The following is a 24,084-nucleotide window of genomic DNA, read 5'->3' as shown; positions in this document are numbered from 1 at the left end:
TACATTAAATTATTGCTTTATTTCTGATTCTATGCAAGTCTCTGATACACTCCACTCTGACCCCTGAGACTCCATGTCTGCCCCCAAACAGTCCAGTATGGAGGAGAAAGACCTGAAGGGATCCTGCCCAAAAAAGGAGCCTTCCCAAGATTTGGATCTACAGAGGAGTCTCTTAGTTAAAAGAGAGTCCCTAAACAGGGCAAGAAGTGTCCAGTCCCATCACCATTCCCTGTAGATACTGAAGGCTGGGAGGGAAAGGGAAGGAAAAACTCCAGCCCCAGTGTTTTGAGAAGTGTTCTTCCTCCAGATCATGCATGAACAAGGCATCATGAGGTGGAGCAGACCCTAATAAAAGGGCACAGGGAAGAAGTCACCCAAGAGATGAGCACAAAGTAGGAGGAGGGGAATTGTGGCAAAGTGAGAGTTATCCAGCTCTCCCTCACCTCATCCCCGGCAGCCCCTGCCTCATCGGATGCGGAGGTATGAGGGGATGGAGTAATTGAATAGCAAGTAGTCCATTTTGTATAAATTAAAGAGTCTCCTTTGGTAGAAGGGGCTAATGTCCTGGAAGAACTGGGCTGTCATGTTGTCTGTCGTCCTGGTGGTCTTGGATGAAGCTGGGAACTTGACGCTCGTGTCGGCCCCCACCAGCTGCAGGATGTAGTTGGCATCTTCGGCCAAGGTCTCATACTTGCCCACCACGTCGTAGTGGATGATGCAGGGGTGGCAGAGCGAGTGCACCCGCTCCCAGTGCTCGTTGAAAGGCCCCTCCTGCTGCGTCCGTGGATCCAGCAGGTAGTACACGAACTCCTCAAAGCGCACGTCGTCCCCGCGCTCCAGGGCCCGCTCGCTGGGCTCCTGCCGGTGCCGCCGGATGATCTTGGTCCCGTAGCGCTTGTGGAAGGCCGTGTTGTAGCTGAGAGTGAACTTGTTGCGGTAGGCCGAGACCAGGCGCTCGAAGGGCTCCCGCACGAAGACGAACTTGAGGTAGCTGCGCAGGCGGTAGTTGATCTCGGGAACGCTGTACTCAGAGAGGGTGCGCAGGTTGGAGGGGACGTGGGCCTCATGGGCGGGGATTCCCAGCGGGTCCTGGTACTTGCCTTGCCCCGTCAGGACCATCATCACCCGCTTCCAGTTAGTGCAGGCCACTTTGGGCACGTAGCAGTAGAGCAGCCCGTGCGTGTCATCCACCACCAAGTGCCGCAAGTCATCCCGCTGCAGGAGACGCCGCTTGCGGGTGTAACGGCTGCAGACGTTGCTCAACATCTCCCTTCTCTGCTGGTGAACTGCCTGCAGGGACGACTGCTCAAACTGGGGAGAAAAAACCCAACAGAGATGGTCACCGGCTTGCCCAAGCTGACTGTGGCCTACACAACTTGGGGTTGGCCCACAGTTGTCCCCACTGCTTCCCCTTTACTGGGGTTGGTCAGTCACCCACGTGGGATTTTGGAGACAGCACTCACTTTGAACCCAACTGGATTTGGTGCACTTAATCCTTGGATAGGCTGGCATCAAAAGAAAGGACAAAATGTGATGAGGAGCTGAATGAGGAGGAAAACTGAAGGGGGTGAGTGAAGAACAGGCAGAGCAGAGAGGGTCAATAGCCAATGCGCTCTCCCTCACACCAGTGTAGGGGGATACGTGTCCCAGGGACAGAAGCACAGCCTGTTTGCTGGCACAGGGCCCTGCACAGCTCCTGCTGCTGTGGGGCATCGCTGCCCTGCACTGACACCCACACACGTGTGCCTGCTGGGAACCCCCAGCCAAGGGCAGAAACGTGGCACACACATTTGGGCATGCTGCACGGAAACAGCCTGGGTGTCCTGCCAAGGAAAGACAAATGGAAATGGTCTCTAACGCTGATGATCAAACCCTGGTGAGCAGGGGAGGAGCTGGAGATGAGGTGGGGTGGCAGGAATGATGGAGATGAGCAAGGGGCTGAGTAGGTGGTGATGGAGCCCTTCCTGGGGGCTTTGGGTTCCTTCTCCTGAGGGACTTTTTCCACACAGCCCAGTCCAACGCCTCAACTCTGGTCAGATTCCTTTGGCTGCAGGGACGAGGAACATGGTTCTTTAACCCTTCTGACCATCACATCAAGAACTGGCAGCTGCTGCACTGGCTTACCAGAAGCCCAGAGTCCCTTAAACCCTGACCCCGCTGAAACCCCCTTGCAGATCTGGGGACATGACCTTTCATGTCATGGTTTTTGTCAGAAATCCCAAAATGTCATTAGAACATCTGGGACAGGAAACCATTTCCAGGAAGTCAGAAGGGGAACGTCCCCTCCTCCTCCTGCCCACCATGTCCCTGTTTTGCTCACAAGGGTTGGGAAATTTCATGTTCCTCATTGCTGGGAACATCCAACAGCCTCATCTGGAAACAGCATCACCAAGGAGCCGCTAACCCAGGGCTGTGGCTTTAATGCCATGCAGAGACCACCATCTCCCAACATCACGGTGGCTCCCACTTTGGGGCTGTAAAGACAATCCTCCCAGCGTCAGAGGGTGCCACAGCAAACAGCTCTGCAGTTGCACAGATGTGGCAACCTCCAGATGAAGGGCAAGGGCAGGCCTTGCTGCCTACACAGCTGCTGGGAGCTGTCACTGCCCAGGCCTGCTAAAGGACACCCTTTCCCAGGCTTCAGGTGCTTCCTCACTGCTCCCTGGGGGCCAGTGAGGTGTTTCCAAGGACAATTATAAAGGCTTTTAAAGCTCCTGCCAGGAGCTGGGATACAAAGATAAACTGTCCATCCTGTGGATGATCCAGCAGACCTGTCATCTTCAGAGAGACACTAAACATCTGAGCAAACCACTCCTTCTGCAAGGGATGGACCACACTCAGACTCTTTTGGATCTTGTTTCCACAAAAGAAATAACCTAGTCCAAGTCACCTTACTGACCAGTTTCTCCAGGAACCTGCATGGGCAGGAATCTGAGACGAGGACAGGAGAAAGTATCCTATCCTTACTCCTTCCAACAGGAACATGATAAGGGAAAATGCAAAAATGAAGGAAATTCAGGTGAACAGATGCTAACTGCCAGCAAGGTATGACTCTGACATTGTTGGCTACTAGGCTACAAAGAAAATACAGCACCTATGGAGGTGATAACCACAGCTGAAGAAGCATTCTCATGCTGCCTTGCAACACAGCCAAACCTTTCAGTAGCAATTTCTTTTGTTTGGAGCCTCCCCGTCAGCTTTTAGAATTGGAAAACCTTTTTGCAAGGGTTTAGAAAAAGAGGCATTTTAATAATGTGATTTTTTCAGGTGTTTTTCCCTGCATTGGCATAATTCAAAACTATTGGACCAGAGAGACAGACAGACAGACACTGTCTGCAGGCATGGCAACAAATAAATGTGACTACTTTTCAGCAGCCGCCCACTGGAATAAATGCATGTCTTGCAGTTATTTCAGACCAAAATTGCTCCCTTCATTTCCTTCTCTTTAAAAGCCAGGGAAATTAAGTATCACTTTTAAGGAAATAACACCATGACATTCCAGCAGCGTCAGGGTTTGCTGGCATCATGGCCAAGGGAGTCCATATTTGCCATTTTTCAGAGAGCAAACGTACTTTGGTTGCTTACAGACATCAGAGCATCAACCTAGACAATAACACAAAGCAACAGATATGGAAAGATCTGACTCTGGCTGCATTGGGCACTGCCCACGGGCAGTGGGGAGGCAGCAGGGATGGCAGCCCACTGAGGGGCCACCAGCATCACCCTCTGCTCTTGGGGCTGCAACAGCTGCCAGCCCCATGGACAGGGGAGGTGCAGGGCACATTTGGTGGCTGGGGCATGTGGCAATGCACACGTTGGAGGGTGGCTTCCCACAGGGCTCCCTGCAGGGAAGTTGGGTGAAGATCCCTCTGCAAAGGCAAGTGTGGCTGAATGAGGGGAAAACTGCCCAGGGGGAAATGCAGCAGAAAGAAACAAACAGTTTTTATGGCTCTGACCACATGTCCTGCTGTGAAGGACAAGAGGGACACCTTCCCTGATTCCTGCACAGGGAGGGACCCACTAAGCCCACCTGGAGGGGAGTGATTCTTTGCCCAAGCTGTGCCTGGTTGCTCATTTCTCAGCAGGAATAGCTGTCACAGCTCAGAGTGATGGAGAGGCCTGAGATATTCCAGGATTATAAATCCCCCATGGCTGAGTCCAGATATATCTATGTAAACATATATATGTGCACATACCTATGTGCATGCACATATATGTAGCAGCTAGCACAGAAACATCTGTCATTTATTAGCTCAAAAAGGGCAGCAATTAAGCTCTTGCCCTATGATGGCCCAGAGCTGGCTCTGAAATGTTCAGATGGCAAAGTCTCCCAGGTTTGCCTGGCAAGGGCTCAGTCCACTAGTAATTAAAATGTTTGCCCAAGTACCAGCAAGGGCCATAAGCAGTTTTGATCAAGTTACTCCTCCCTGCAGTATGGTATTGTCTTTTAGACACAGCCAGAGGTTCAGCTGCAAGGATCCTGGAAGTGACTGGACCTGGCACAGTGTCCCACACACCAGAGGAGAGGAAGAAAGGGTCAGAACTCAGTGTTCCACTCGATCTTCATCCCAGCACTTCTCTGTCCCTGTCCCCTTACCTGGTCACTCTCATACAGGGCCTGGAGTGGGCTGCGACCAGCCTTGCCCTGCCAGGTGGATCTCATCTCTTCAGAGGCTGAAAAAGGAGAGAGGAAAATCAGAGGGGTTGGAAGGGTTTGCTTCCCTCACCTTCTCTTGAGATGCCCAAGCTGGGATAAGACAACCTCTCCCAAGAAGAGACAAACCCATTTGGCACTGGAAGTGATTCTCAAGCAATGCTCTTCCCTCGCCTTTACTTTATAACAAAATCTGCAGTTAGGACTCTAAAGGTTCAGACCTACTTTTTAACAAATAAAACACCGTAAATAAAGGTAACAATTACAATTCCCAGAGCTCCTAGGAAAAGTTTGATCCATATGGTTTTGGGAAATGCCACTCTGTCCAGGCTGTATGTTCAAGGGAATGACCCAGAGGAGACAGGACCCTGACCAGCATTGCCACAGCCCTGTGAGGGGTGAGATACCTCTGTGCTTGGCAGAGATAGGGGCAGATCCAGCACTGGCAGCTCTGTGCTGAGCTCCCACAGGCTCGAAGTTTGCACTTCCAGGCTCAGAGACACAGACAGGAGCACACAAATTGGTCACGTGCTTTGTCTGACTGGTAAATCAATTGAAGTTCTTATTTGCTATTTGTATTTTTTTTCTTCCCTTCTAAACCAGCAGCATCTCCTCTGGTGTTGGAAGCTAAAGACAGCAGCCCAGGCAGTCCTTGCCCCCTCCTTGCCCTGCAGATCAGCTGTTTTGTTTTTGAGGTCCATTTGCAGCAGCACCAAACCCAAGGCTGGATGTGGCACCAGAAACCCAATCAGTGACAGCTGCTCAAGTTCTCCTGCTCATAAATTATTTGGGGATGCAACCACCTTCCAGGCTAGGAAGCATCTGCTTCAGCTGCCATTCCTGAGCCCCTGAGGTCCCCTCAGGGACCTGTTTCCAGCAGAGTGGAGACAAACCATGTGGCCTGGATATCCCAAAGCCAACGCATGGAGCCAGCCATGGCAGGGGCACAGGCTCTCACTTGCAGCAACTTCAAGCAGCTCTCGCACCACTCACCCACCCTCTGCTTCTTGGCTCTGACTCTCTCCATTGGCAGAGGATGCCACGACAGTTTCCACATGACAAGGTTTGTAACCATGGGGGCTGTGCAGCCCTGGAGTTGGCTTCCACAGAAGGAATCACACCATGAGTTTTAAAATGGAGAGCTGTGTTTTTTCTGAAGGGGAAGATAGGACACATTGTTCAGGAGACTGTGGCCTCTTCCAGTCCTCCAAGTTCCTGGAAAAAGCATCTGCCACAAGAGATTTCTGGCAATGTGAAGGTTTCTAACAGAAGCTTTTCGCATGACAGTTTGGGGCTCTGGATCTTTTCATTCACTGACCGTCACCGAACAACCCCAAATTTGTTATACGTGTCCCAGGCGTCTGCACAACCAAAATAACCAGAAGGAAAACTCCAGATCCTGAGTTCATTTTAACATGCTTGTATTTTGCTTAAATGAAAACTGCTCCAAAGCACAAAGTCACCAGGGTCTCAGCTAAACATTATTCATTCCTGGAGCTGCAGTTAGGAGGAAATGACTGCCTGACCTCACCAGATTTCATCAGCAGTGCCTGTACGCTTGCGCGTCTGTGGGAAATGACACATCCTGCAGCACTGGATTGATCAAGATGTGACTCAACGAGAAGGTACACTTTCTTCCTCAATCCTCTACATCAGTTACCCCACAGGAGAGTGAAATAGCATCTGTGCCAGTGGGAGATAAGCAGAAAATCCAACATGCAGTGCTGGGCTGAGATGCTCATCCCAGAGGAGCCCCGTTTCACATTTCCAGGCTCAGCCCTCTGCAAATGACAGGGAACGAGATTGACCTTGAAAACTCGACTCACTGCAGCTCACATCTGAAGAGAGCACTAAACCTGAGCCCCTTTCCCCTCTGGGGCTGATAAACTCCTGTTGGATGTAGGTTTGTGACCCCGCTGAGGGCTGCTGGCAGTGCCTTGCAGCAGACACTGCTCCTATATTTAGTAAAACAACGTGGAGGCGTTTGTTTTTTGTGATTAACACGTGCATCAGCCAGAACCTTTCTCACCGGGACAGAAGCAAACCCCAGGTGGTTCAGGCTGACATAAGGCTGTTAGAAATGCAAATAGCTCATGCTGGTGCTGCACAGGGCAGCGTGGAAACGGCCCAGGGAAAGGCTTCGGTGCCTGTTGCAGCGTCAGGTCATGGCCCCAGAGGAACACTGGCTTGGCAGGAGGCTCTCTGGCCTCAACAAAAGGCAAATCTGCAGTAAAGAGGGGAAGGAGCAGAGGTCAGGCAGGTCACAGCCATGCTCTGACCTCTTCAGTCCTCTTCAGACCTCTTTTCTTCAGAGGGACCAGCCTGGCCAGTGGCTGCTGCACTTTGCAGGGCTCTTGCCAACAGCCCCAGCAGAAACGTTGCAAAATAGATTTCCTCCAGCCCTTCCCCAGCACAAGATCTGGCAGAGAACAAGGCAATTTCTCTGGATAGCAGCAAACCCCCTGGGATCCCTGCTGTGCTCTTGCTGTACAGAGTTCCAGAAAAAATGGGGAAGACATAAAAAAAAAATGGAAAAAAAATATCCCTGCCAGGCTGCTCCCGTGCAGCTGGAGGAGGCCAGGAGTGCTGAGCTGGCAGGGGAAGACACCGGCACTCGGCACTGGCTGCATCCTGACGGCTCCAAAGCGATGACACCATCCCTGCCCCAGGCTCTGCCAAACCCCTCACAGCAAGGCCTGGCCTGGCAGCAGGGTTTTTTGGTTTTTACACAGCTCCACTGCAGGAAGTCTCTCCACTCAGAAATTGTCTGCACGGCATCCCGAGGAGAAAAGCAGCCGGGATCCCGGCTGGGCCACGCTGGTGACTCCTGGAGCCAGGGTGGAGCCCCGTGGCAGATGCAGCTGTGGCCCTGCACACCTCCACGAGGCACCGTGCAGGAGGAGGGCAGCATCCGCTGTGTCCCATGGGATGGAGTGTCCATAACGCTGGTCAGAGAGGCTGCAGCTGTGTGAACAGAGACAAGTCCAGGCTGTCTGTGCCCAAAGCATCCCCAAAACATCTGGGATCACCTGGCTGTCACAGTGGTAAGCAGGCCAGGGCTGCTGCAAGCCGCCTGAGCCAGCAATAGGCTGGAGACAGTGATTTAATGGAGTCCACCCCACTAAGATCAGCCTTGGACACCCCACACAGCCCTGCCCCATGAGCCCAGGCTGTGGACACCCCCTGTTCACCAGCCCCAGCACCTGCAGCATCACTGCTCACACACTCCTGTCCCAGCCCTCCCTGTTGCCAGATGGCTGGAATTTACACATCCCTACTATTCCACTCATTCATGCTGAGAGCAAGAGCAAACCATTCCCTGTATTGATTGTAAACTGATTGGTTTACCAATCTCTGGAATACCCTTGGGATTCCCAGAAAGTTTGAGAAGGCCAAGGAATACTAAAATAAATGACAGTGTTGAGGAGAGAGTATCATGTGAGTGAATTAATGGTTTCTGTTGCAATTTGGCACCATGGCCCTGAGTACAGCAGGATATTCCATCATGGAGCAGCTGCCAAGTCCTTCGAATCTTGGTTTTTCTCCTGACTTTATAGCTTGTTACTGAGGTTCCCAGATTCCACCACATGCAGTGGTAATCCCTGGAAATTTAGCATTGCCACAATTGCATCTGAAAGCCGGGACATCACTTAGCCAAGGCATATCAACTTTCCAAAGAGGAAAAAACACCAACCCTTGGCAACTGTAGGATCACTATTTGGGTGAGAAGTATCAACACAGAGCATGTCTGTGATCCAAATCTGAAGTGGTTTTCACTCACACAGGCAGAAGGAAGTACCACATTTGTTCTCTGAATCTTCGAATGATGAGGCAAGGGAATAGGAGTGATGTGGAGCAGGAGACCAAAACTGCTGTGCTAAGGCAGAGACACTGACCAGAAATCACTGGATGAGCCTGAAAGGAACCTCAGGCACATTTTTGAGTCTCCTGTGCTACAAGGGCTTCAGGCTTTCTTTTGGAGCTTAAGAAGATATCACACTTCCTCCTTTTTTCTCCTCCTGTACCCCAGATTTCAGTGCTGTCCCATCACAGCTGAAGCTTCTCTCTCACAGTGTGACATAAACACTGCAGCAGGACCTGGCATTTCAGTGTCTTGCCAGCTGTCCTTGGAAAAGGGAATAGACTTTAAAGCTGTGAATATTTAGGTGTACTAGATGATTGCAAAGACAGCCAGACATGTGTGAGGTGAGGGAAAGACTGGATCATACCTATTCCAGACTTCTGGAAGCAGTAGTGAAAGAATATTCTGTTTTGGCTGCAGAGACCCTTAAAAAGGGAGGGAGGTTCTCTGCAACCACAACAGCAAATCCAGTGCGTGAACTGAAGAGTTTGGCTTAGAGACAGGATTCAGGCAGCAACAAGCCTGCTAGGCTGACATCAGCATTACCCAGGCTTTAGAAAACAGTCTGGAGAAAAAAAAACAATTAAAAGATGTGGGTGCAACTGGATAATAAATAACTAAGAATGAAAATCAACATGGCACTTACCAGACACAGCTCATAGCCATGCAAACTTGTCTGTAAATAAAAAAAGCTGTTTCTGTAGATCAAGCCTATGTGGTAGATCCTCACCCAGATACACACAGTGCATCAGAGACAACACAGGGAACAAGGACTTCAGTCAGAGAGGATGAAGTTTACTAGGTGAACTGTGAAGGTCATGAGCAACAAGAAGGCAGGTGGCACTTAAATGAGAAATACTGGGCAGAGGGCAGATTTCTAGAAAAATACCTCCCAGATTAGCTTTGGGATTAATACTTGGAGAAGGAGTTGCCATAAAAACAGAAAGATACTGATGATGGCCAAAGACTTGAGAAAGGATGCCATGGCAGGGAAAGACAAACACCAACAGGGAAACTGAAGTTCATCCTGGATGAGGGGAGTGAAATTTAACAGGATTTAATTTCACAATATTTGAATTCAGCAGTTTCTGCTACTTTGCTGCTGGAAGTGGCAGGAGGTCCCAGATACATTAGTTCTGGGCCATCAGCTGCCAGTGTGATAGTCATAAAAAAAGGTAAATGAAGCCCTGAAACAAATCAGGTGAGATATCTGCCATCACAGCAAAAACCAGCATTATCCATATGCTATTATCCACAGCATTGGTGACTGTCATCTGCAGCACTGACAGCTCTGCTCTCCTGGGACCAAGGCAGACCCAGAGCTGCTGAGAAGGGCTGCCAGCGATCCCAGGACTTGCTGTGCCATGGGAGGTGCCAGGGGCTGGATGTGGGTATGGGCTGAGCTGGGATGTGATCACCCTCTGGGAACAGACCAGCAGAGAGGGATGGCAGGTGTTTCACATGCAGGACATCTTCACACCCACTTGCTCAGGTGCCAGATAGGAAGAGGTTTGGAAACCCGGATCAGTGGGAGTGAGTGGCTGGGATGCAACAGGAGGAACCCCAACTCATTTTGGGCTGGAGGATGAAGCTGTCAGATATTTTCCAGGCTGGATCCTGCAGCCACAAGAAGTCAAAAACTCCACATGTGATCTCTAATGTGAAACACTGGAGAGGGTTAACACCTGGAGGAGATCCAGTGGTCTCCAGCCAAGGGATGTGAAGAGACAACACATGTACTTGCACATGAGCAGGCACCCCAGAGGCCCTGAGGAGCTAATCCTGACCCCACCACTGCCTCCCTGCTGCTGTCTCACAGCCCCAGCTTTGCTTCCTGTTGTGTCTGTGCAAAACCTAAAAAAAGAGAAAAAAAATAATTTCGGTGCCTGAAATGATCAGTGTAAATTACAGCCTGCAAGTGCCAGCAGGGCAGTGGGAGAGGTGCTCCTTTGTTCTGTAGGAAGAGTCCTCTCAGAGGGCAGACCCCTCAGAGGAGGGAAGGGAATGCTCTTCCTCACACCAAAGAAGTTCTGAAATTGAAGGTGATATGTTCAATGGAATCTGATTTGAACAAAGGAAAAAGGAGCAGTGGCAGGAGCTGTCTGCTTGGCACACACGGCATGTGTGCAGCTGAACTGATGGGAGAAGGAAGAGTATACAGTGGGAAACAAATAACTGTACTACCAGAAGGGTGACCAACAACCAGAGCTCTGCGGTGTACAGGGGTTAGCACTTGGTTTAAGTCAGTCACTGGAAGAGCCAGAAATTAGGACCTGGATCTCTTCATGGGCACAGCAATGAGCTTCTCCAGACCTTGCTGACTCCTCTCCAGGACCTGCCAGGGGCAATGAGTGAGTGCTTCAGCCTCAGCAGTCACGCCTCACTCACCCCTGACCACAAAGATGCCACTCCACAAAGACAGGCTCCTCACTACTGAAATAATGCACCCAAGAGACACAGAGGAGGATCCTGCCATAAAATTTCTGAGAGGGTATTGTAACTGTGCCAGTCAATGCCAAACCCTAACTGCAGCCACTGGCTGTTAAATCTGTCCAATTTTCGATTTTAACATCCAAGCAGAACAAAAAAAAAAAACCAAACCAAAAAAAAAAAAAAGGCGGGGGGGGAAAGTAAAAAAGAAAATAGAGCTTGGCAGCAGCAGTGATGGATCCAGCCAGTTCTTGCAGTCTGAGCTCAGGTTTCCCTCCTGGTTTGATAGCAAAGACTGAGACATGCAGCTAGACACAAAGACTGCATAAGGATGCATGAGGACATGGAGGCCAAGAAATCCCACATGGAAGCACCAGTTGAACCCCTGGCAGTGTTCAGTGGTCCATGTGAAGAGCCCTGACTGGAAGGATCAGAGCTCTAGGGTCAAATAGTGTTCTCTCCAAAAAGTAGTTTAATTCTAGGAACCTCTGGCTTTTATGCTTGGGCTCCTACTGGTGGAAAACACGTTTCCTTAATTTCTGTCTAAGCACAAAGGCTGATTGTTGTTTGTTGTTTTCATTTGGTTTTAAATACAGATATTTTTCAAAACTGTGGTGATGTGAGAATCCAACACCAGGATCCCACAGCGAACTCCAGACTCATTTACTGCCTTAATGTTGTGGAAGGCAGTGACCTCTCTTTGATGGACAAGATGACAAAATAAGTGACCATTTGCTTTCTTGCATCATACTCTTGGCTGCGAAGAACAATGTGGTAATTCTGGTGTTCACAGAGCGAAGAAGGACCTTTGGGAATTATTTTTTATTTTACTTCTTACTGAAAGGTTTTGATTTGGGAATGGGAATTTTTTGGCTCCAAAAGCAAATCAAATTTTTGGCTTCAAAGAGGCAATCAAATCTCCTTGGATTCTTGTGACTGCTCATTTTTACTGCATCTAGAAAATCAAGGATACAGACAACAGAGACTTAATTAAAAAGCTTAGGAAAAGAAATCTAATAGAGCCACATGACTGATTTGCTTAAATGCATCCTTCATCTTTGTGAATTCAGACACAATCACCTCTGCTGGGGAACTGCAAGTGGAAGGAGGTGAAAGTGCCAGGGCTCATCCAGATGTCTGCACCCAGAACACTCAGAGGGAGTGGGCAGCATCCATGTCCCATTCTGGCAGGTAACAGGCAGCAGAGCACATACACAAGAAAGAATTCTGGGGAGAGAGAACATGTCACAACAATACTCAGACAAGCACAAGCAATGGCAAAAAAGCAACCAGCCCCACCAGCCCCATAGAGAATTACCAGAAGAGATGATTTCTGTTTTTTTCCCTGGGTGTTCCAGGCACAGCACCTCTCCCCAAGGAGAGCTCAGATATCAACAGTCTGCACCTTGCACAGGTTCCACGTGGCAGCGAACAGATCCCTGTGGAGCAAAGGCTGTACCTGACCTCTTTTGTTCATCCTGGGGCTGTGCCAGCGAGTGGTGAGCAGGAGTGATGGAGGGGAGCTGGCATCAACTTGCAGACTCTGTAACTCTAATATTTACAAAACAAACATGCATTTCTAGTTCCAGACCAACTTCCTCTGTAGCTCAGGAAATGCCCCCGTGGCCCTTCCCACCGTTGCTTCTCTTTTCATGGTGCTTTTCCCCAGTTATGCCTTGTTCAGCCTGCTCTGCCTCATGACAATGTCCTCTTGCAGAGGCTCAGCACTGACACAGGTAGCAGGTTGCCAGCTCACACAGACCCATGCAGTGTGGTCACAGGCAGACCCACCACCGGCCTCTTCCAGTGTTTTCCTTGCTGATGAACAAGCCAGTGATGTATTACCCAAGTAATTCCTGACAGCCTGCCCTTGGCTCTGTGGGCCAAGCCTTGGGAAGGGCTGGCTGCTCTGCATGTCTCTCTGCTGAGGTACAGGCGGCAGAGAGTCTGTTGGAGACGTCTGTCTCAGCTCACTTGATCGGGAACGGGAATAATTCTCCATCAGACCTTCCCCTGCCAGCTCCCCTCCTGCTCCCTACAGCAGACTGACAGCCTGCAGCATCCTGGGGAGCAGCAGAACCTTCCCCATGCTTGCTCCAGAGCATTTTCAGACATTAGAGCAGAGCCAAGGGCCAGGATTGTTGTATCCCTGCAAGGGTCCTGGAGCAGGTCCTTCCCAGACAGCCCAGCCAGGCTAATGTAGCGTATGAGAAGGGCAGGACCTTTGTGATTCTGCCTCCCTGAGCAGATCAGCAGGCAGGCACATCCCTGTGCCCTGCAAAGCCATCAGATGATTCAGTGGCATTGCTCCATGTCACCAGTTGAGCCACAACCCTCAGGCACTGGCATGGCACCAGGAAGCTCAGCTGTCCCTCTGAAACCACTGGGTGAGTGTCCTTCACCAGTGCTGCACCCTAACTCTCAGGCTCAGAAATCACCTCAAATAGCTTGGTTTTGGGCCATACAATTCTATTTTGAAGCATAGCCAGTGTCTAGATGTTGTCAGCCTGGATATCCCCATGGCAAAGGGGCTCCATTTAGCGGCTCCTGACTTAATGATATTTCATTTAGCAGAAATTAAACCAAGTGACTTGAACTTGGCTGGATCAGACAGAACGGAGTCCCAGCAGTACAGGGAAGCTTGAATGGTTATCTCAGGCTTTATTTTTTCCCAGAGCTTCACATTTTCTCCCATCCCCCCTAGTCCTCTTGAAACAGCCAAACCAAGAAATTAAACCCCACCACCTCCCCTCACCTCCCAGCACTTGGAAACAGAGATACACTGGGAGGAGGTTACCCACAACACCGAGGGATAAACCACAAGGAAAGCAGCTCAGGGCAAACCTGAGCAGGGCAAGACAGGACGTGCACATGAGTAGGTTTACACAGAGAACAGCCCATGTACAACGAGCTGCAGCAGGGGGTGAAAAATCTTCTCTCCAATCAGCCCAGACGGGTGAACCTGCATATGTGTGCATATGTGACAGGGTAGTTTTGCATCTCCACAGGCACTGGGGTCACACAGAAGTGATGTTTTAGCCACAGTGATAAAGTACCATTTTGGGCAAGATGAGGGGTAGGGTGTTGCTCTATTGGGAATGGCGAGAAGCACGACACAGACTCTCTTGTGCATTGAACAGGAGAGCGAGGTTTATTACCTCAGATCTTCTTTTATAGACCAATAAGTGAAAGTACAGGAAGGTGAAACTCTTATTGGTTAGTGAATTAACACATCACCATCATTGGTCAGTGGGGTACACCACCCCTCCACCTTCTCTTGCAAAAAAACCAAGAAAACTGACAAACAGCACCTGCAAAGCTGTCTTCTATCTCTGAGGATTGTTTTAATTCCTCCTTATGATTCCCCAGGCCACTTTCTCAGGTGAAACTGAGAAAGTTATGTGGCCTGCTTTTCCACAGGCACTGTGCTCCCTGTTTTTTCTCATCTTTAACATCCATAGTAGGGTGCAGACGAGGGATGGAAGCTGAACAATGGTCCATCTTCTTCCTCTTCTCCAGTACCTGGTTATAACACAGCACATTCCTGTGGAGCCAAGGGAGGGCCCCTATCAGTCCCTATCACACAGACCTTTCTGCCCAGAAATCTCCCCTTTTTGCACAAATGACTCTCTTGTTTTCTTGGGAGCTACTTAAAGCAAACTCCAAGCAGTCACAGATGGCTCCCAAAGGGTGATGGGGCACCTCATACCCAGGCCCCATTTTAATCCCTTGTCTCTGCTGCTGAAGCACCCCAGTACCCCCTTCTCAGCCCCAGCCCTCAGAGGAGGCTCCACAGACACTGAACTGAGGTGACACAGCTCACTTCTGAGGAGGCACAGCAGTACAAACCTCTCAGCCAAGAGGGAAAGGAGCATTTTCCAAACTCCTTCCACCAAATGCATAAGCCCAAGGGACAAACCCTTCTGCAGCATTTTCTGCCCCAAACCACACAGTTCCTACACAGACAGATATTAAGGTATTGAGGATCCCTGGGCCTCACCATAACCAGATGTACGTAGGCAAGATGTCCAAGATTGCTTCCTTTGGGAAGGAGATGAAAGGAGGTGTCACCCCCTAAAAATAATACCCTGTTTTCAGCAATCACCCCCTTGCAGCTTCTCCAGAGTGCCAGGGATGTGTGGCACAACTGGGTGGTGATGGCAGCCAGGCTGCCTGGCACTGACAGCCTTCCTCCAGCCAAGAAACACTGCAAAGAGGGGACAATGAGTCACTGTTTTACATGGGATAACATGGACTGCACCGTCTTTAACAGGAAAAGTCATTCACTCCTCCTGGGATGTGGCCTGCTGGCTGGAATGCAGTAGTCCACAGACAACAGAGGGACAAGGGGTGTGTTGCCTTCAGGAAATGTTAATGAGGGTGTGGAAGAAGGTTCTAAGCTATTCTCTCTGGGAAGTGATGGATGGGAAGAGCCACGCAGAGGGATGAGCACATGTCCTGTTCTCATTCCAGACAGGGAACTGCCAGGCTTGCCAGGAGCAGCAGTGGTTATGGTGAATGTCTGGGGGTGGAAACACACAGCCTCAGGGAACTGAAGTGGGACCAAAAATCCAAGCACACCTGCCTCCACTTGTGCCCAAGATCCCTGATATCTGCATACAATCATCTGCAGGCAGCATCCCTGTAAATGGGACTTGTGGGACTGGAGTGCCTCTGGCATGCTGCACTGGGTGATGGAGAGGTGGCAGAGCAGATTACTCACAGTGCAGACTCTCACGGAAATCTGAGGGCTGACAGGCATAGGGACAGCACAGAAACCCCACGTTAAATGCACTGACATGGTTTCCAGCCTGCAAGAGGCAGATGGATGCTCCCTGCTCCCTCAGTCTGGGGTTGCAGTGCCCCATGCTCACAACTGTCACCTACCCACAGACATTTCCATGCTCAGTGACTCATGCCAGCTGCAATAAAACCACAGACAGCAAACACAGGGCAGGGGCCAGCAGCATAAGGTGCCACTGGCTTCAAGTGCATCAAGTGCCACCAGACTTCAGGTTTCTCCATCTGGATCCAGTTCAAGACAGACACATTGACATTCATTGGAACATGCCTCCTCAGCCCATCCTCTCAAGCACTGTGGCAGCCTTTGTGGGGCAGGCAATGCCCATGTGCCAAGAACAGCACAGACACCTCATGAGCAGGTGCTGTGAAAGCTCCACAGCTGACCTGACCCCCTTCCCAGCCTCCTCATGGCTGTCCCCACTGCCACCAAATTTCAGTATCTTCTCTCTTAGCTTGAACATGTCCCAGCCATGTTCCTTGCCAGGAGTCAGTCACACCTGAAGGGAGCCTTCTGACAGGTCACACATGGGGCTGGCACTGCCATCACTACAGAAATGTTACAACCAGACCTTATTTCACATCACCACTCCTTCCTCCACTGAAAGGATCCAGAAACTGCCTCTCCAAGGGGCAATTTCTCCATCCCACTCCCCAGGATCTGCTGTGCCTTTGGCAGAACTGATGGTTGGGAACAGGATGCTGGGTGGCTGGGTGAGATCAGCCCCTGCTCAGCACCATGTGGGATGTGGAATGGGAGGGAGGAGGCAGCAGTCCAGTGCTCAGAGCTATTTGGGGTTTGCTCCAAACCACTAAAAAAGAAGGATCTCTGCTGAAAGTGCTCCAAAGAAACACAGCAAGCACTGCTGACAGTGTAATCTCCACTGTCCATTTCTATTAATGCTCTTACAGGTTTAGCAGAAACTGGAAAGCTCGGAGCTGACTTTCCACTATCCAAGGCATGCAAGAACTCCCAGATGAGCAAAGCCAGTGTGACCCTGTGTGCAGCCCCCACCAGCACCCTTTGGAGGGGCACTTCCCAGCAGGCTGCTGAAGCACTTGCCTGGCAAAAGAGACAATGGAGCCGTGTGTGTTTTGCTCCTCGTGCCTGGCTGACAAACACAGCCCACAGAGGCTCACATTTGCAGTGCACACTCAGCACTCTGAGCTAACCCAGGCTGAGGGATGACCCAGCTCCGGGGGGTTTGCAGCCAGCTCTGCCTCCCATCTGCTGCACACAAAGCTCAGGCAGCAGCCACAGAGGGCGGCTACGAGGTTTGAGGGGGTGTCATCAGATGGATGCTTTTTTAAGCTGCTGCAAAAAGAACATTAAACTCCTGAGGTGAGATGGGGTCAGAACATCCTGCACTGCTTTGGATTTCTACTGCATGTCACACGCATTGGGCAGGAAAATAATTATCTTTCTAACTTCACTTTTTTGCCTTTTTCTTTCCCCTCACAGGAGGCTGCTCATCTTTTAACTGCCTGGAAGAATCCTCTGAAATGTGAAATCCCTGGTCTGCCCAGGCTTCAGCCAGATGTCTACTGTTAGGGAGTGCTGGCTGTATCCAAGCCAGTGCAGGGACTAGCTGCCACTGGTTGCAGAAGTGACTGTGATTCAGAGATCTGGTTTCTGGACATGCTTTAAAACCACCTGTGAATTGCTCTTGATGTTCAAGATTCTGGAAGGTTTACTTAGGCAAAAGTTATTGCCATTAGGAAGATACCAAAATTACATAAAGAACCTCCTTGTTTTCTATAAAGCTTCACAAAAGCTCTTTCCTCTTTTGGCTCCTGCTTTCTTGCACAGTTTACTTTGCCTTTATGTTTCTTAAGATAATTTTTCTTCATTTCTCACCGATGACACCTCTTGGACTATCACAGTGCCACCAGCCATACCCAGGCTCAGGGGCTGGCACAGCTGGGCCTTGGCTGTGTGGCTCCCTCCTCCCCAGAGGTGGGCATAGCTCAGGCTCTGTTTTTCAAGGAAGGCCTTCTTATTCCCATCTAGTTGAGTCAAAGATCAGCCAGGGAAACTCTAATCAAGTGATGGAAAATGGTGACAGTTATAGGATTAGCTCACAATAAATCATGCAGAAAGGGAAGGAAGGAATCCAGCTGCTTCAAGGAGCTTGCCAAATGCCCCAGTATCGTCTGTGGGGATCATATTAGGAACAGAGCCAATGGCAGCTGGTCTGGACACTCTGTCCCATTCACTGCAGGGGTTCTTCCTAAACCTTCATGTCTCCTCAGCAGCAGGGGGCTCTGGTCACCTGGTACCAGCCTGAGGCAGATGCCAGGAAGGTTTAATAGAAAGATCACAGGCATTTTGGCTGGAGGGATGTATTTTGCTGGGGCAGTGTCCCTAGGTCTCTACTGTCACAAGGACTGCAATTAAGATCTTTATAGGAAACAGAAAATTAACAATATCCAGCAGGAAGATGGCCTCTGTGAGCAAATAAAGTATTTGTGTGTAAGTACCATGCAATCTTCTGTTTCCAAATGGTTAATTCCTCCTATAAGCCAAGCTAGAAGCTTTCCAAGAGCAATTTCTCTTCCTCATTACGCCTGTCGTTCTCCTGGCCCCAGTTGGCTGCTTGCATTTATAATACAAGTCTGAACTGCCAGCATTCCCATTCCTTGTCAATAAACTCCTCCTCTGCAGCCTGCTGCCCGAAGGAACTGCAGAAGAAGAGCTTGTACCAGCAGAGCCAAGGCAGGGATCCTTGCCAGGATGGACAGGGGCTGATTTTCCCTGGGCAAGGCTGCACCAGAGATCCACCTCTCCCTAAAATCCCGCCCGTGTGGTGTCCGTACCCCTGCAGGACCCCATCCCTGGGCAGGCTCAGGCAGCCCACAGCTGCTCACACAGCACCACAGAGCTGCCAAGCCAAGAGACCATCTGCACCAGCCTGCTGCCTCCTGCTCAGCTGCTGAGGCCACGGCAGGCCAGCACGCAGGGGACCAGGCTGGGCTTGCTCAAAACCTGCCCGTGCTCAGCTCTGCTTTGGGCAGATGCTGTTTGTGCCCTCCGCACACGGGCCACCTGCACAGGTACAACAAAGAGGAGTCTCTCCAATGTCAGATGGCTCAACTTGCCACTTGAATATGTTTCAAGCCATCTTCTCAGCTCTGTGCATCTGGGATTGATGAAAGCCTCAACCAGCTGATCTGAGAAGAAATGCACACTCAGCAAACTCCAATGCAGCACCTTGCACATGGCCATCCCTCCCTGGCTCTGCTTCATGGCTCTCACCCCTCTGCTCCCAGCTGAGGGGCTGTGTCCTGCCCTTCTAAATGATACAGGTCATTAGCTGGTGAGACTCTCTGTCACAAGATACACAACGAGAGGCTTTAAGAGGTGCATGAGCTCGCAGAGGAGGAGGAGTGAATTACAGCCTGCTGGAGACTAGGGAGAACCATCTCTGAGAGCCATCTCCAGCACATACGGTCCCACCACATGGCCCCTCGTGCCTACTTCTCCTGCATTTAATAATGACCACTGAAGAGCCCTGTCTCCCCAGCCAGCATGTTCAGCAGAGGACACAAACACCTCCAGTGCCATTGCAACTCTGGGGCACAACATATCCAGCATCACTGGTAGCTGCTCGTCTGAGTGGCTGCTGGATTTAACCCTTCCTGCTGGGGACCTCAGGAAGAAGAGAACTGTGAGGTTTGGTGTCTACACCACCCAGCAGCTGTGGGCTACTTATGTAAAACTCCACCAGCATCAATTCAGCCTTGTTTGGGTCTCACAGTGCCTGTGCCTGCTGATCCTATTAAGCTAAAGGGAAATCAATCTCCCTGATACTGCCAGGAGTAAACTTGGAAGAGACCCAGCTGTGAATATGCTGCTCCTGCACCCCTGCCAAAAGGAAGGGCCTGGCTCTGTAGATATGTGCAGGACTGAACTCGCTGCCTCTCCTGCTGTGGGGAAATCTGCCTGTGCAGAGATTGTGGCAGGCAGAGCCACACTCTCACAGGGCAGCACAGTACAAATGGGGGTGGGGAGCTCCTGAGAAGCTTCTGACCTCCAACTAGTTTGTGCTGATTTCTCAGCTTGTCCCTGCTTTGAAGAAAAAAACCTGCCTAGAACAGAAACCCTCTCTAGAACAGGCAAGGCAGCCCCAGAGACACCCACACATGGCAGCTCCAAGCAAACAGCACCTTTGAACCTCATGTCAATATTACCCATCCTCCTGCAAGGTCAGTGAAGCAACATCTGGCCAGAGAGCAGGCTTGGGTTGGGTTCCACATTAGCAGGGAGGCTGCAAACTTGTAGGGAGAGAGAACATACTCTGCCTCTCTCTCAAAGGAAGGCTCAAACCTGCTGCTGCTCCCTCCCTGGAAGAAAGCAGCCAGGAGATGGAGGGCTATAAATCAAGTGGCATTTACATGGAGAAGGAAAAGCTGTGAGCATGTTATGGCTGGAGGCCAGGACTCAGGGCCTCAGCATCCCTCCACATCACAGGTGAAAGCTGATGGGAAGGGACCTACGGGCCCTGTGCACTGCTCTGAAAATCCAAAACATTTAATGGCACATCTCCCTGAACAAGTACCATGGGTAGAGACACCAGCACCTGCCCATCTGCCATGGCCAGGCTGGAGGCTTCTTCATCTGTCACTCGACCCACTGCAGAGGCTTCACACCTTCAGAGACACTCTTTGGGAGAAAACAGCTTCAAGTCCAGCTGGATGCTACACTGAGGTAGTCTATGTAAATTAAGTCCAATTATGAAAAAGCTGTGTCTCACCAGGATCAAGTGTTCTTCAGCCCAGCAGGTCTCAGCACCTGTACTCAGCATGGTTTGTGTACATGGCCATGTAACAGCCTCACCAGAGCACAAACCCAGGACCCTGTGGTTTGCAGTGTCTCACAGCTGCCAGAGCAGCTGCACAGTGTGACAGCACCCCCAGGGCTCAGTGCTGGGAGCACTGAATGCCTCTGCCATCATTGCTCCAGTGCATCAGGGATCCCTGGTAAGGTGGAGGGGAGGTAGGAAGGACATGCCAAGAGACAGGGAGGCAGCCAGGACCCCAGAGCCAGGGCTGCCTACAGGGCTGGGGATGGCTGGTGCTTGGAGAGCCCCTCTGTAGGTCAGGAAGCTCTCGTCACAGCACAGGGAAGGACCTGAGGTGGCACAGGACAGCACCTTCAGCTGGGACAGAAGAATCTGCAGACACCGAATCCACACACACTCACACCTTCAAAACCAGGTCCTCAACCATTTTCTACCCCCAACGGCACAGAGCTGCCACAGGATGTGGGTTATGTGGCCAGGCCTTCCTGCACTGGCAGACAGTGACGAGCCACCTCAGCTGAGGATGTAGCTGCTGAACCCAAGGTGGTGAAGCTGCTACATTCCTAACCAGAGAGGAAAAACCCTGCTTTCTTCTCCCAGGAAAGCCTAACTCCAAGCCCTTCCCAGCCAAATTCCCATCAGGCTGCCTGCCCATAAATTTACAACTATTTATTTAGTCAAAGCTCATCCAGATATTAAGAGCTCAGGGGCACTATGGGGAAAACAGGAGCAGGCAGAGCAGGCAGCCTGTTCCTCCAACAGGCTGAGGAATTCCCCAGTTCCTGGTTCAAGGCTGGACACCTCCACACCCTGAAGCTAAATGTGTTCAGTGCCATGCCAGAAAGCTAAAGGGAGTGGACTTGTGCAAGGATCTCTGAGGCAAGGATCACCAAGCCTAGAAACAAAATTGAGGCAGATCTTTGCCTCTGAGACTTCAAAAGGTGAGAGGTGGAAAAGGTTACAAGGCAGGGCCTTTCAAAAAGCCTACAGACCCCAGACATCCCAGTAAGGCCTGCTGCAAAGGGTCTGGGAAAAAATGAAACGTGCTCAATAGCATTCAAAAGAAATTCTGAAAGAGAGCTCAGTTTCCCTCCCACTTACCCTCTCCCTGTGCACCAGAAGCCAGCATAAAGATGTCCCCACATCAACAAGGTGGCAGGTCAGAAGGACAGCACCAGGTGTAAGATGGAGATCTGTTGCCATGACTGTGGTCCTGATCCCATGTGGTGCCCTCACACAGCCTTTCATCAGCTTTTTAGACTGAAAATCCATATTTCAGGCAGTGAGTCACAGCAATGTGTGGGGCTGATGCAGAAATCAATTTGCCAGAGGCAGGGGAGTGTGTGCACAGGGCAGTGTGTGTGTATTTGCCTTTTGCAATCACTGACCTGTCTGAGGGGCTCAGACTGGAAACACACTCAGGGCACTCCTGAGCTCTGACAGATTCAGCCCACCAAGAGGGGAGCAGAGATCTGTGGGCTGTGAAGTGGTGGGGTGACACTTCAGGATGTTGGCCACTGCAGGTTCCTCAGGCTACTGGGTGTCCTGGGCTTGCTGGGCTCCATGCAGAGGGGAAGTGGCACTGCTGGCTGCTGGAACCACCCGTGCTGGCTCCTGCAGAAAATGCAGAGGTGCCAGTGGCTGGCTGCTGCTGCAGCCCCTGTTTGCTGAGCAGCCAGCACACCACAGCTCCCGACAGCATAAGCCCAAGCAGCGGCCACCCAGCTCCTGGGAATACAAAAAAACTCCTTCTTCTCACCTTTGCCCAGCAGACCTTTGACTTAGACTGAAATTTTGGCTTCCCAGTGGAAGCCACAGGCAATCAGGAAATGGAGAACAGAGCAAGAAGAGACATTTGGGGGTTGAACCCTATTTATCAGAGCTCTACATCTGACTTTAATGGGTAATTTAATAACTAGAAAGACATGGGGTACAAAACTCCAACAGCAAAAACTGGCATAGCCAGAATAAATCACAACAGCCAGCCATGAAGCAAGGATCTCAACATCTGGACATGAGCATCAGGGATGGGGGACAACCTCACAGAGCAGCAGCATTTAGTAATATCTCCCACCATCCAGCCTTGCTGGGAACATCTTACTGCCAAGGACGAAGTTTCATTTGAAGAAGAGAAAAATTAAAAGATGCATGTGAATCAGTGGGGAAATTGCAGGGAGCTTGTGGCTGTATACAGACCTGTCCCACAGCTGCAGATCCAGACAGGAGACAGAGTGTCCCAGTTCACAGCACTGCAAGCTCTGCTGGTACAGGTGTATCTATGGGACAGAGCAGACTGGTCTAAACTGGGAATGTGGGGTTCAACTCCCCATTGACTCCCCTCCATCCATGATGAATTTTACTGGGGATAAAAAGTACCTCCAGCTCCTAGGGTAGGTCCATTTGTCTCTGTTTTCACTCTCAGTGCAAACTGTGCCGTGCAGGCAGGACCAATGCACAATGGTGTTAAACCCAGGCCTTTCAGGCCACAGGAGCTCCTCAGTGAGATGTTTCCCCATTGTCAGACTGCTAGCAATCCTTAACTGCCTTTGAACAAGGAAAGTGTTGGGCTTTTGCCCAGCTGCATCTCAAAGGCTCAAAGTGAAACATCTCCCCTTGGCCCCTCAGAAGTATTTGGGGAGTTAAGCTCTTCTTTGGGCATGCAGCTCCAAGGGGCAGTACTGGGAGTTAAGTGCCTAATGCCTTTGTAGTTTCCTGGCTTCTGATATGGAGCCCTGGGAAAGACAGCTGTGTTTGCACTGGAATTAAGATGGAGGGTTTGTCATGCTCTCCATTCAGATGCTTGTGGGAAACCAAGACCAAGAAATAAACTTGGTCAAACATAATATATCCCACATAACAAATAACAACACACAAAGCACATAACAAATCCCAATATCCTCAGAAGAGCCCTGGCCGCTGCAAAAGCACTCATCTCCCAGCCTTGGACCTCACCAACCTGCACCAACACAGGCAAAAGTCCTGCTGGTGCTGTTTTTGTGGAGTTCCTATTGCAGGATATTGGAGTTTTGTGTGTGGGAACAAAATTCAGGTGCATCCAGAGATGCATGCAGGTGCTGCCAGAGAGAAACAGCCATGCTGAGATGCCAGAGGAATGTGGAGCCAGGAGAGGCTGGAGCCAGCCAGCAGAGCCACCAGCACACAAATTTCTCCTGCAGGGACAGAGTTAACTCCGTGTGTGCTAAGCCCACTCCTTTCCCCTCCAAAACCTCTTGCATCAGAGATTCTCAGGAAACTGTATAAAGCCAAGAAGGACTAGAGAAAGCATTCCTCACGAAAAGCCTGGCCCTCAGGAGCAGATGGGCTTCATTACTGTCCTGCTCTCAGCACTGAACCGGGCAGATTTTTCTACCCCAACAGGTAGCGCTTCACGTGTTTTCCAGAGGTGGCAGATCTGAGGGTTTCCAGCCTGTGTTTAACAACATCTTGGCTGACAAATGTTGTACTTCGAGTACTGGCTCCTCAAAAGGAAGGCGGCTGCATCCTGGGCATCATGATAGTAAGACTGGGAAAATGAG

General features: G+C 50.6%; 1 protein-coding gene and 1 long non-coding RNA gene across 4 annotated transcripts in view; both read right to left on the bottom strand.

Annotated features, from left to right (window-relative positions):
* CHST13 (carbohydrate sulfotransferase 13) overlaps positions 1–24,084 on the bottom strand; it is a 28,932-nt gene continuing 4,848 nt past the window's right edge. The window contains exons 1-3 of one of the 2 annotated variants that reach the window (XM_015641397.3): positions 21,650–21,863; positions 4,598–4,674; positions 1–1,311 (exon numbers count right to left, since the gene is read on the bottom strand). In XM_015641397.3, coding sequence (XP_015496883.1) covers positions 466–1,311; positions 4,598–4,674; positions 21,650–21,677 — 951 coding nt within the window. In that variant the 5' untranslated portion in view covers positions 21,678–21,863 and the 3' untranslated portion in view covers positions 1–465. Of the gene's footprint in view, positions 1,312–4,597; positions 4,675–21,649; positions 21,864–24,084 lie in introns of those variants that run through there. The other variant, XM_015641398.2, reaches the window with a different exon arrangement.
* On the bottom strand, positions 11,131–12,998 carry LOC107210496. 2 transcript variants are annotated; one of them, XR_001523947.3, is made up of 3 exons: positions 12,265–12,719; positions 12,027–12,173; positions 11,131–11,901 (listed from the first exon to the last, which is right to left on the bottom strand). It is a non-coding gene; the product is annotated as an uncharacterized LOC107210496 (long non-coding RNA). The 2 variants fall into 2 exon arrangements; XR_004499166.1 differs by having other exon boundaries at positions 11,874–12,173; positions 12,265–12,998.

Source organism: Parus major, chromosome 12 (genome assembly GCF_001522545.3).
Source record: "Parus major isolate Abel chromosome 12, Parus_major1.1, whole genome shotgun sequence".
NCBI lineage: Eukaryota > Metazoa > Chordata > Aves > Passeriformes > Paridae > Parus > Parus major.
This window is presented reverse-complemented; position numbering and strand designations above follow the sequence as displayed.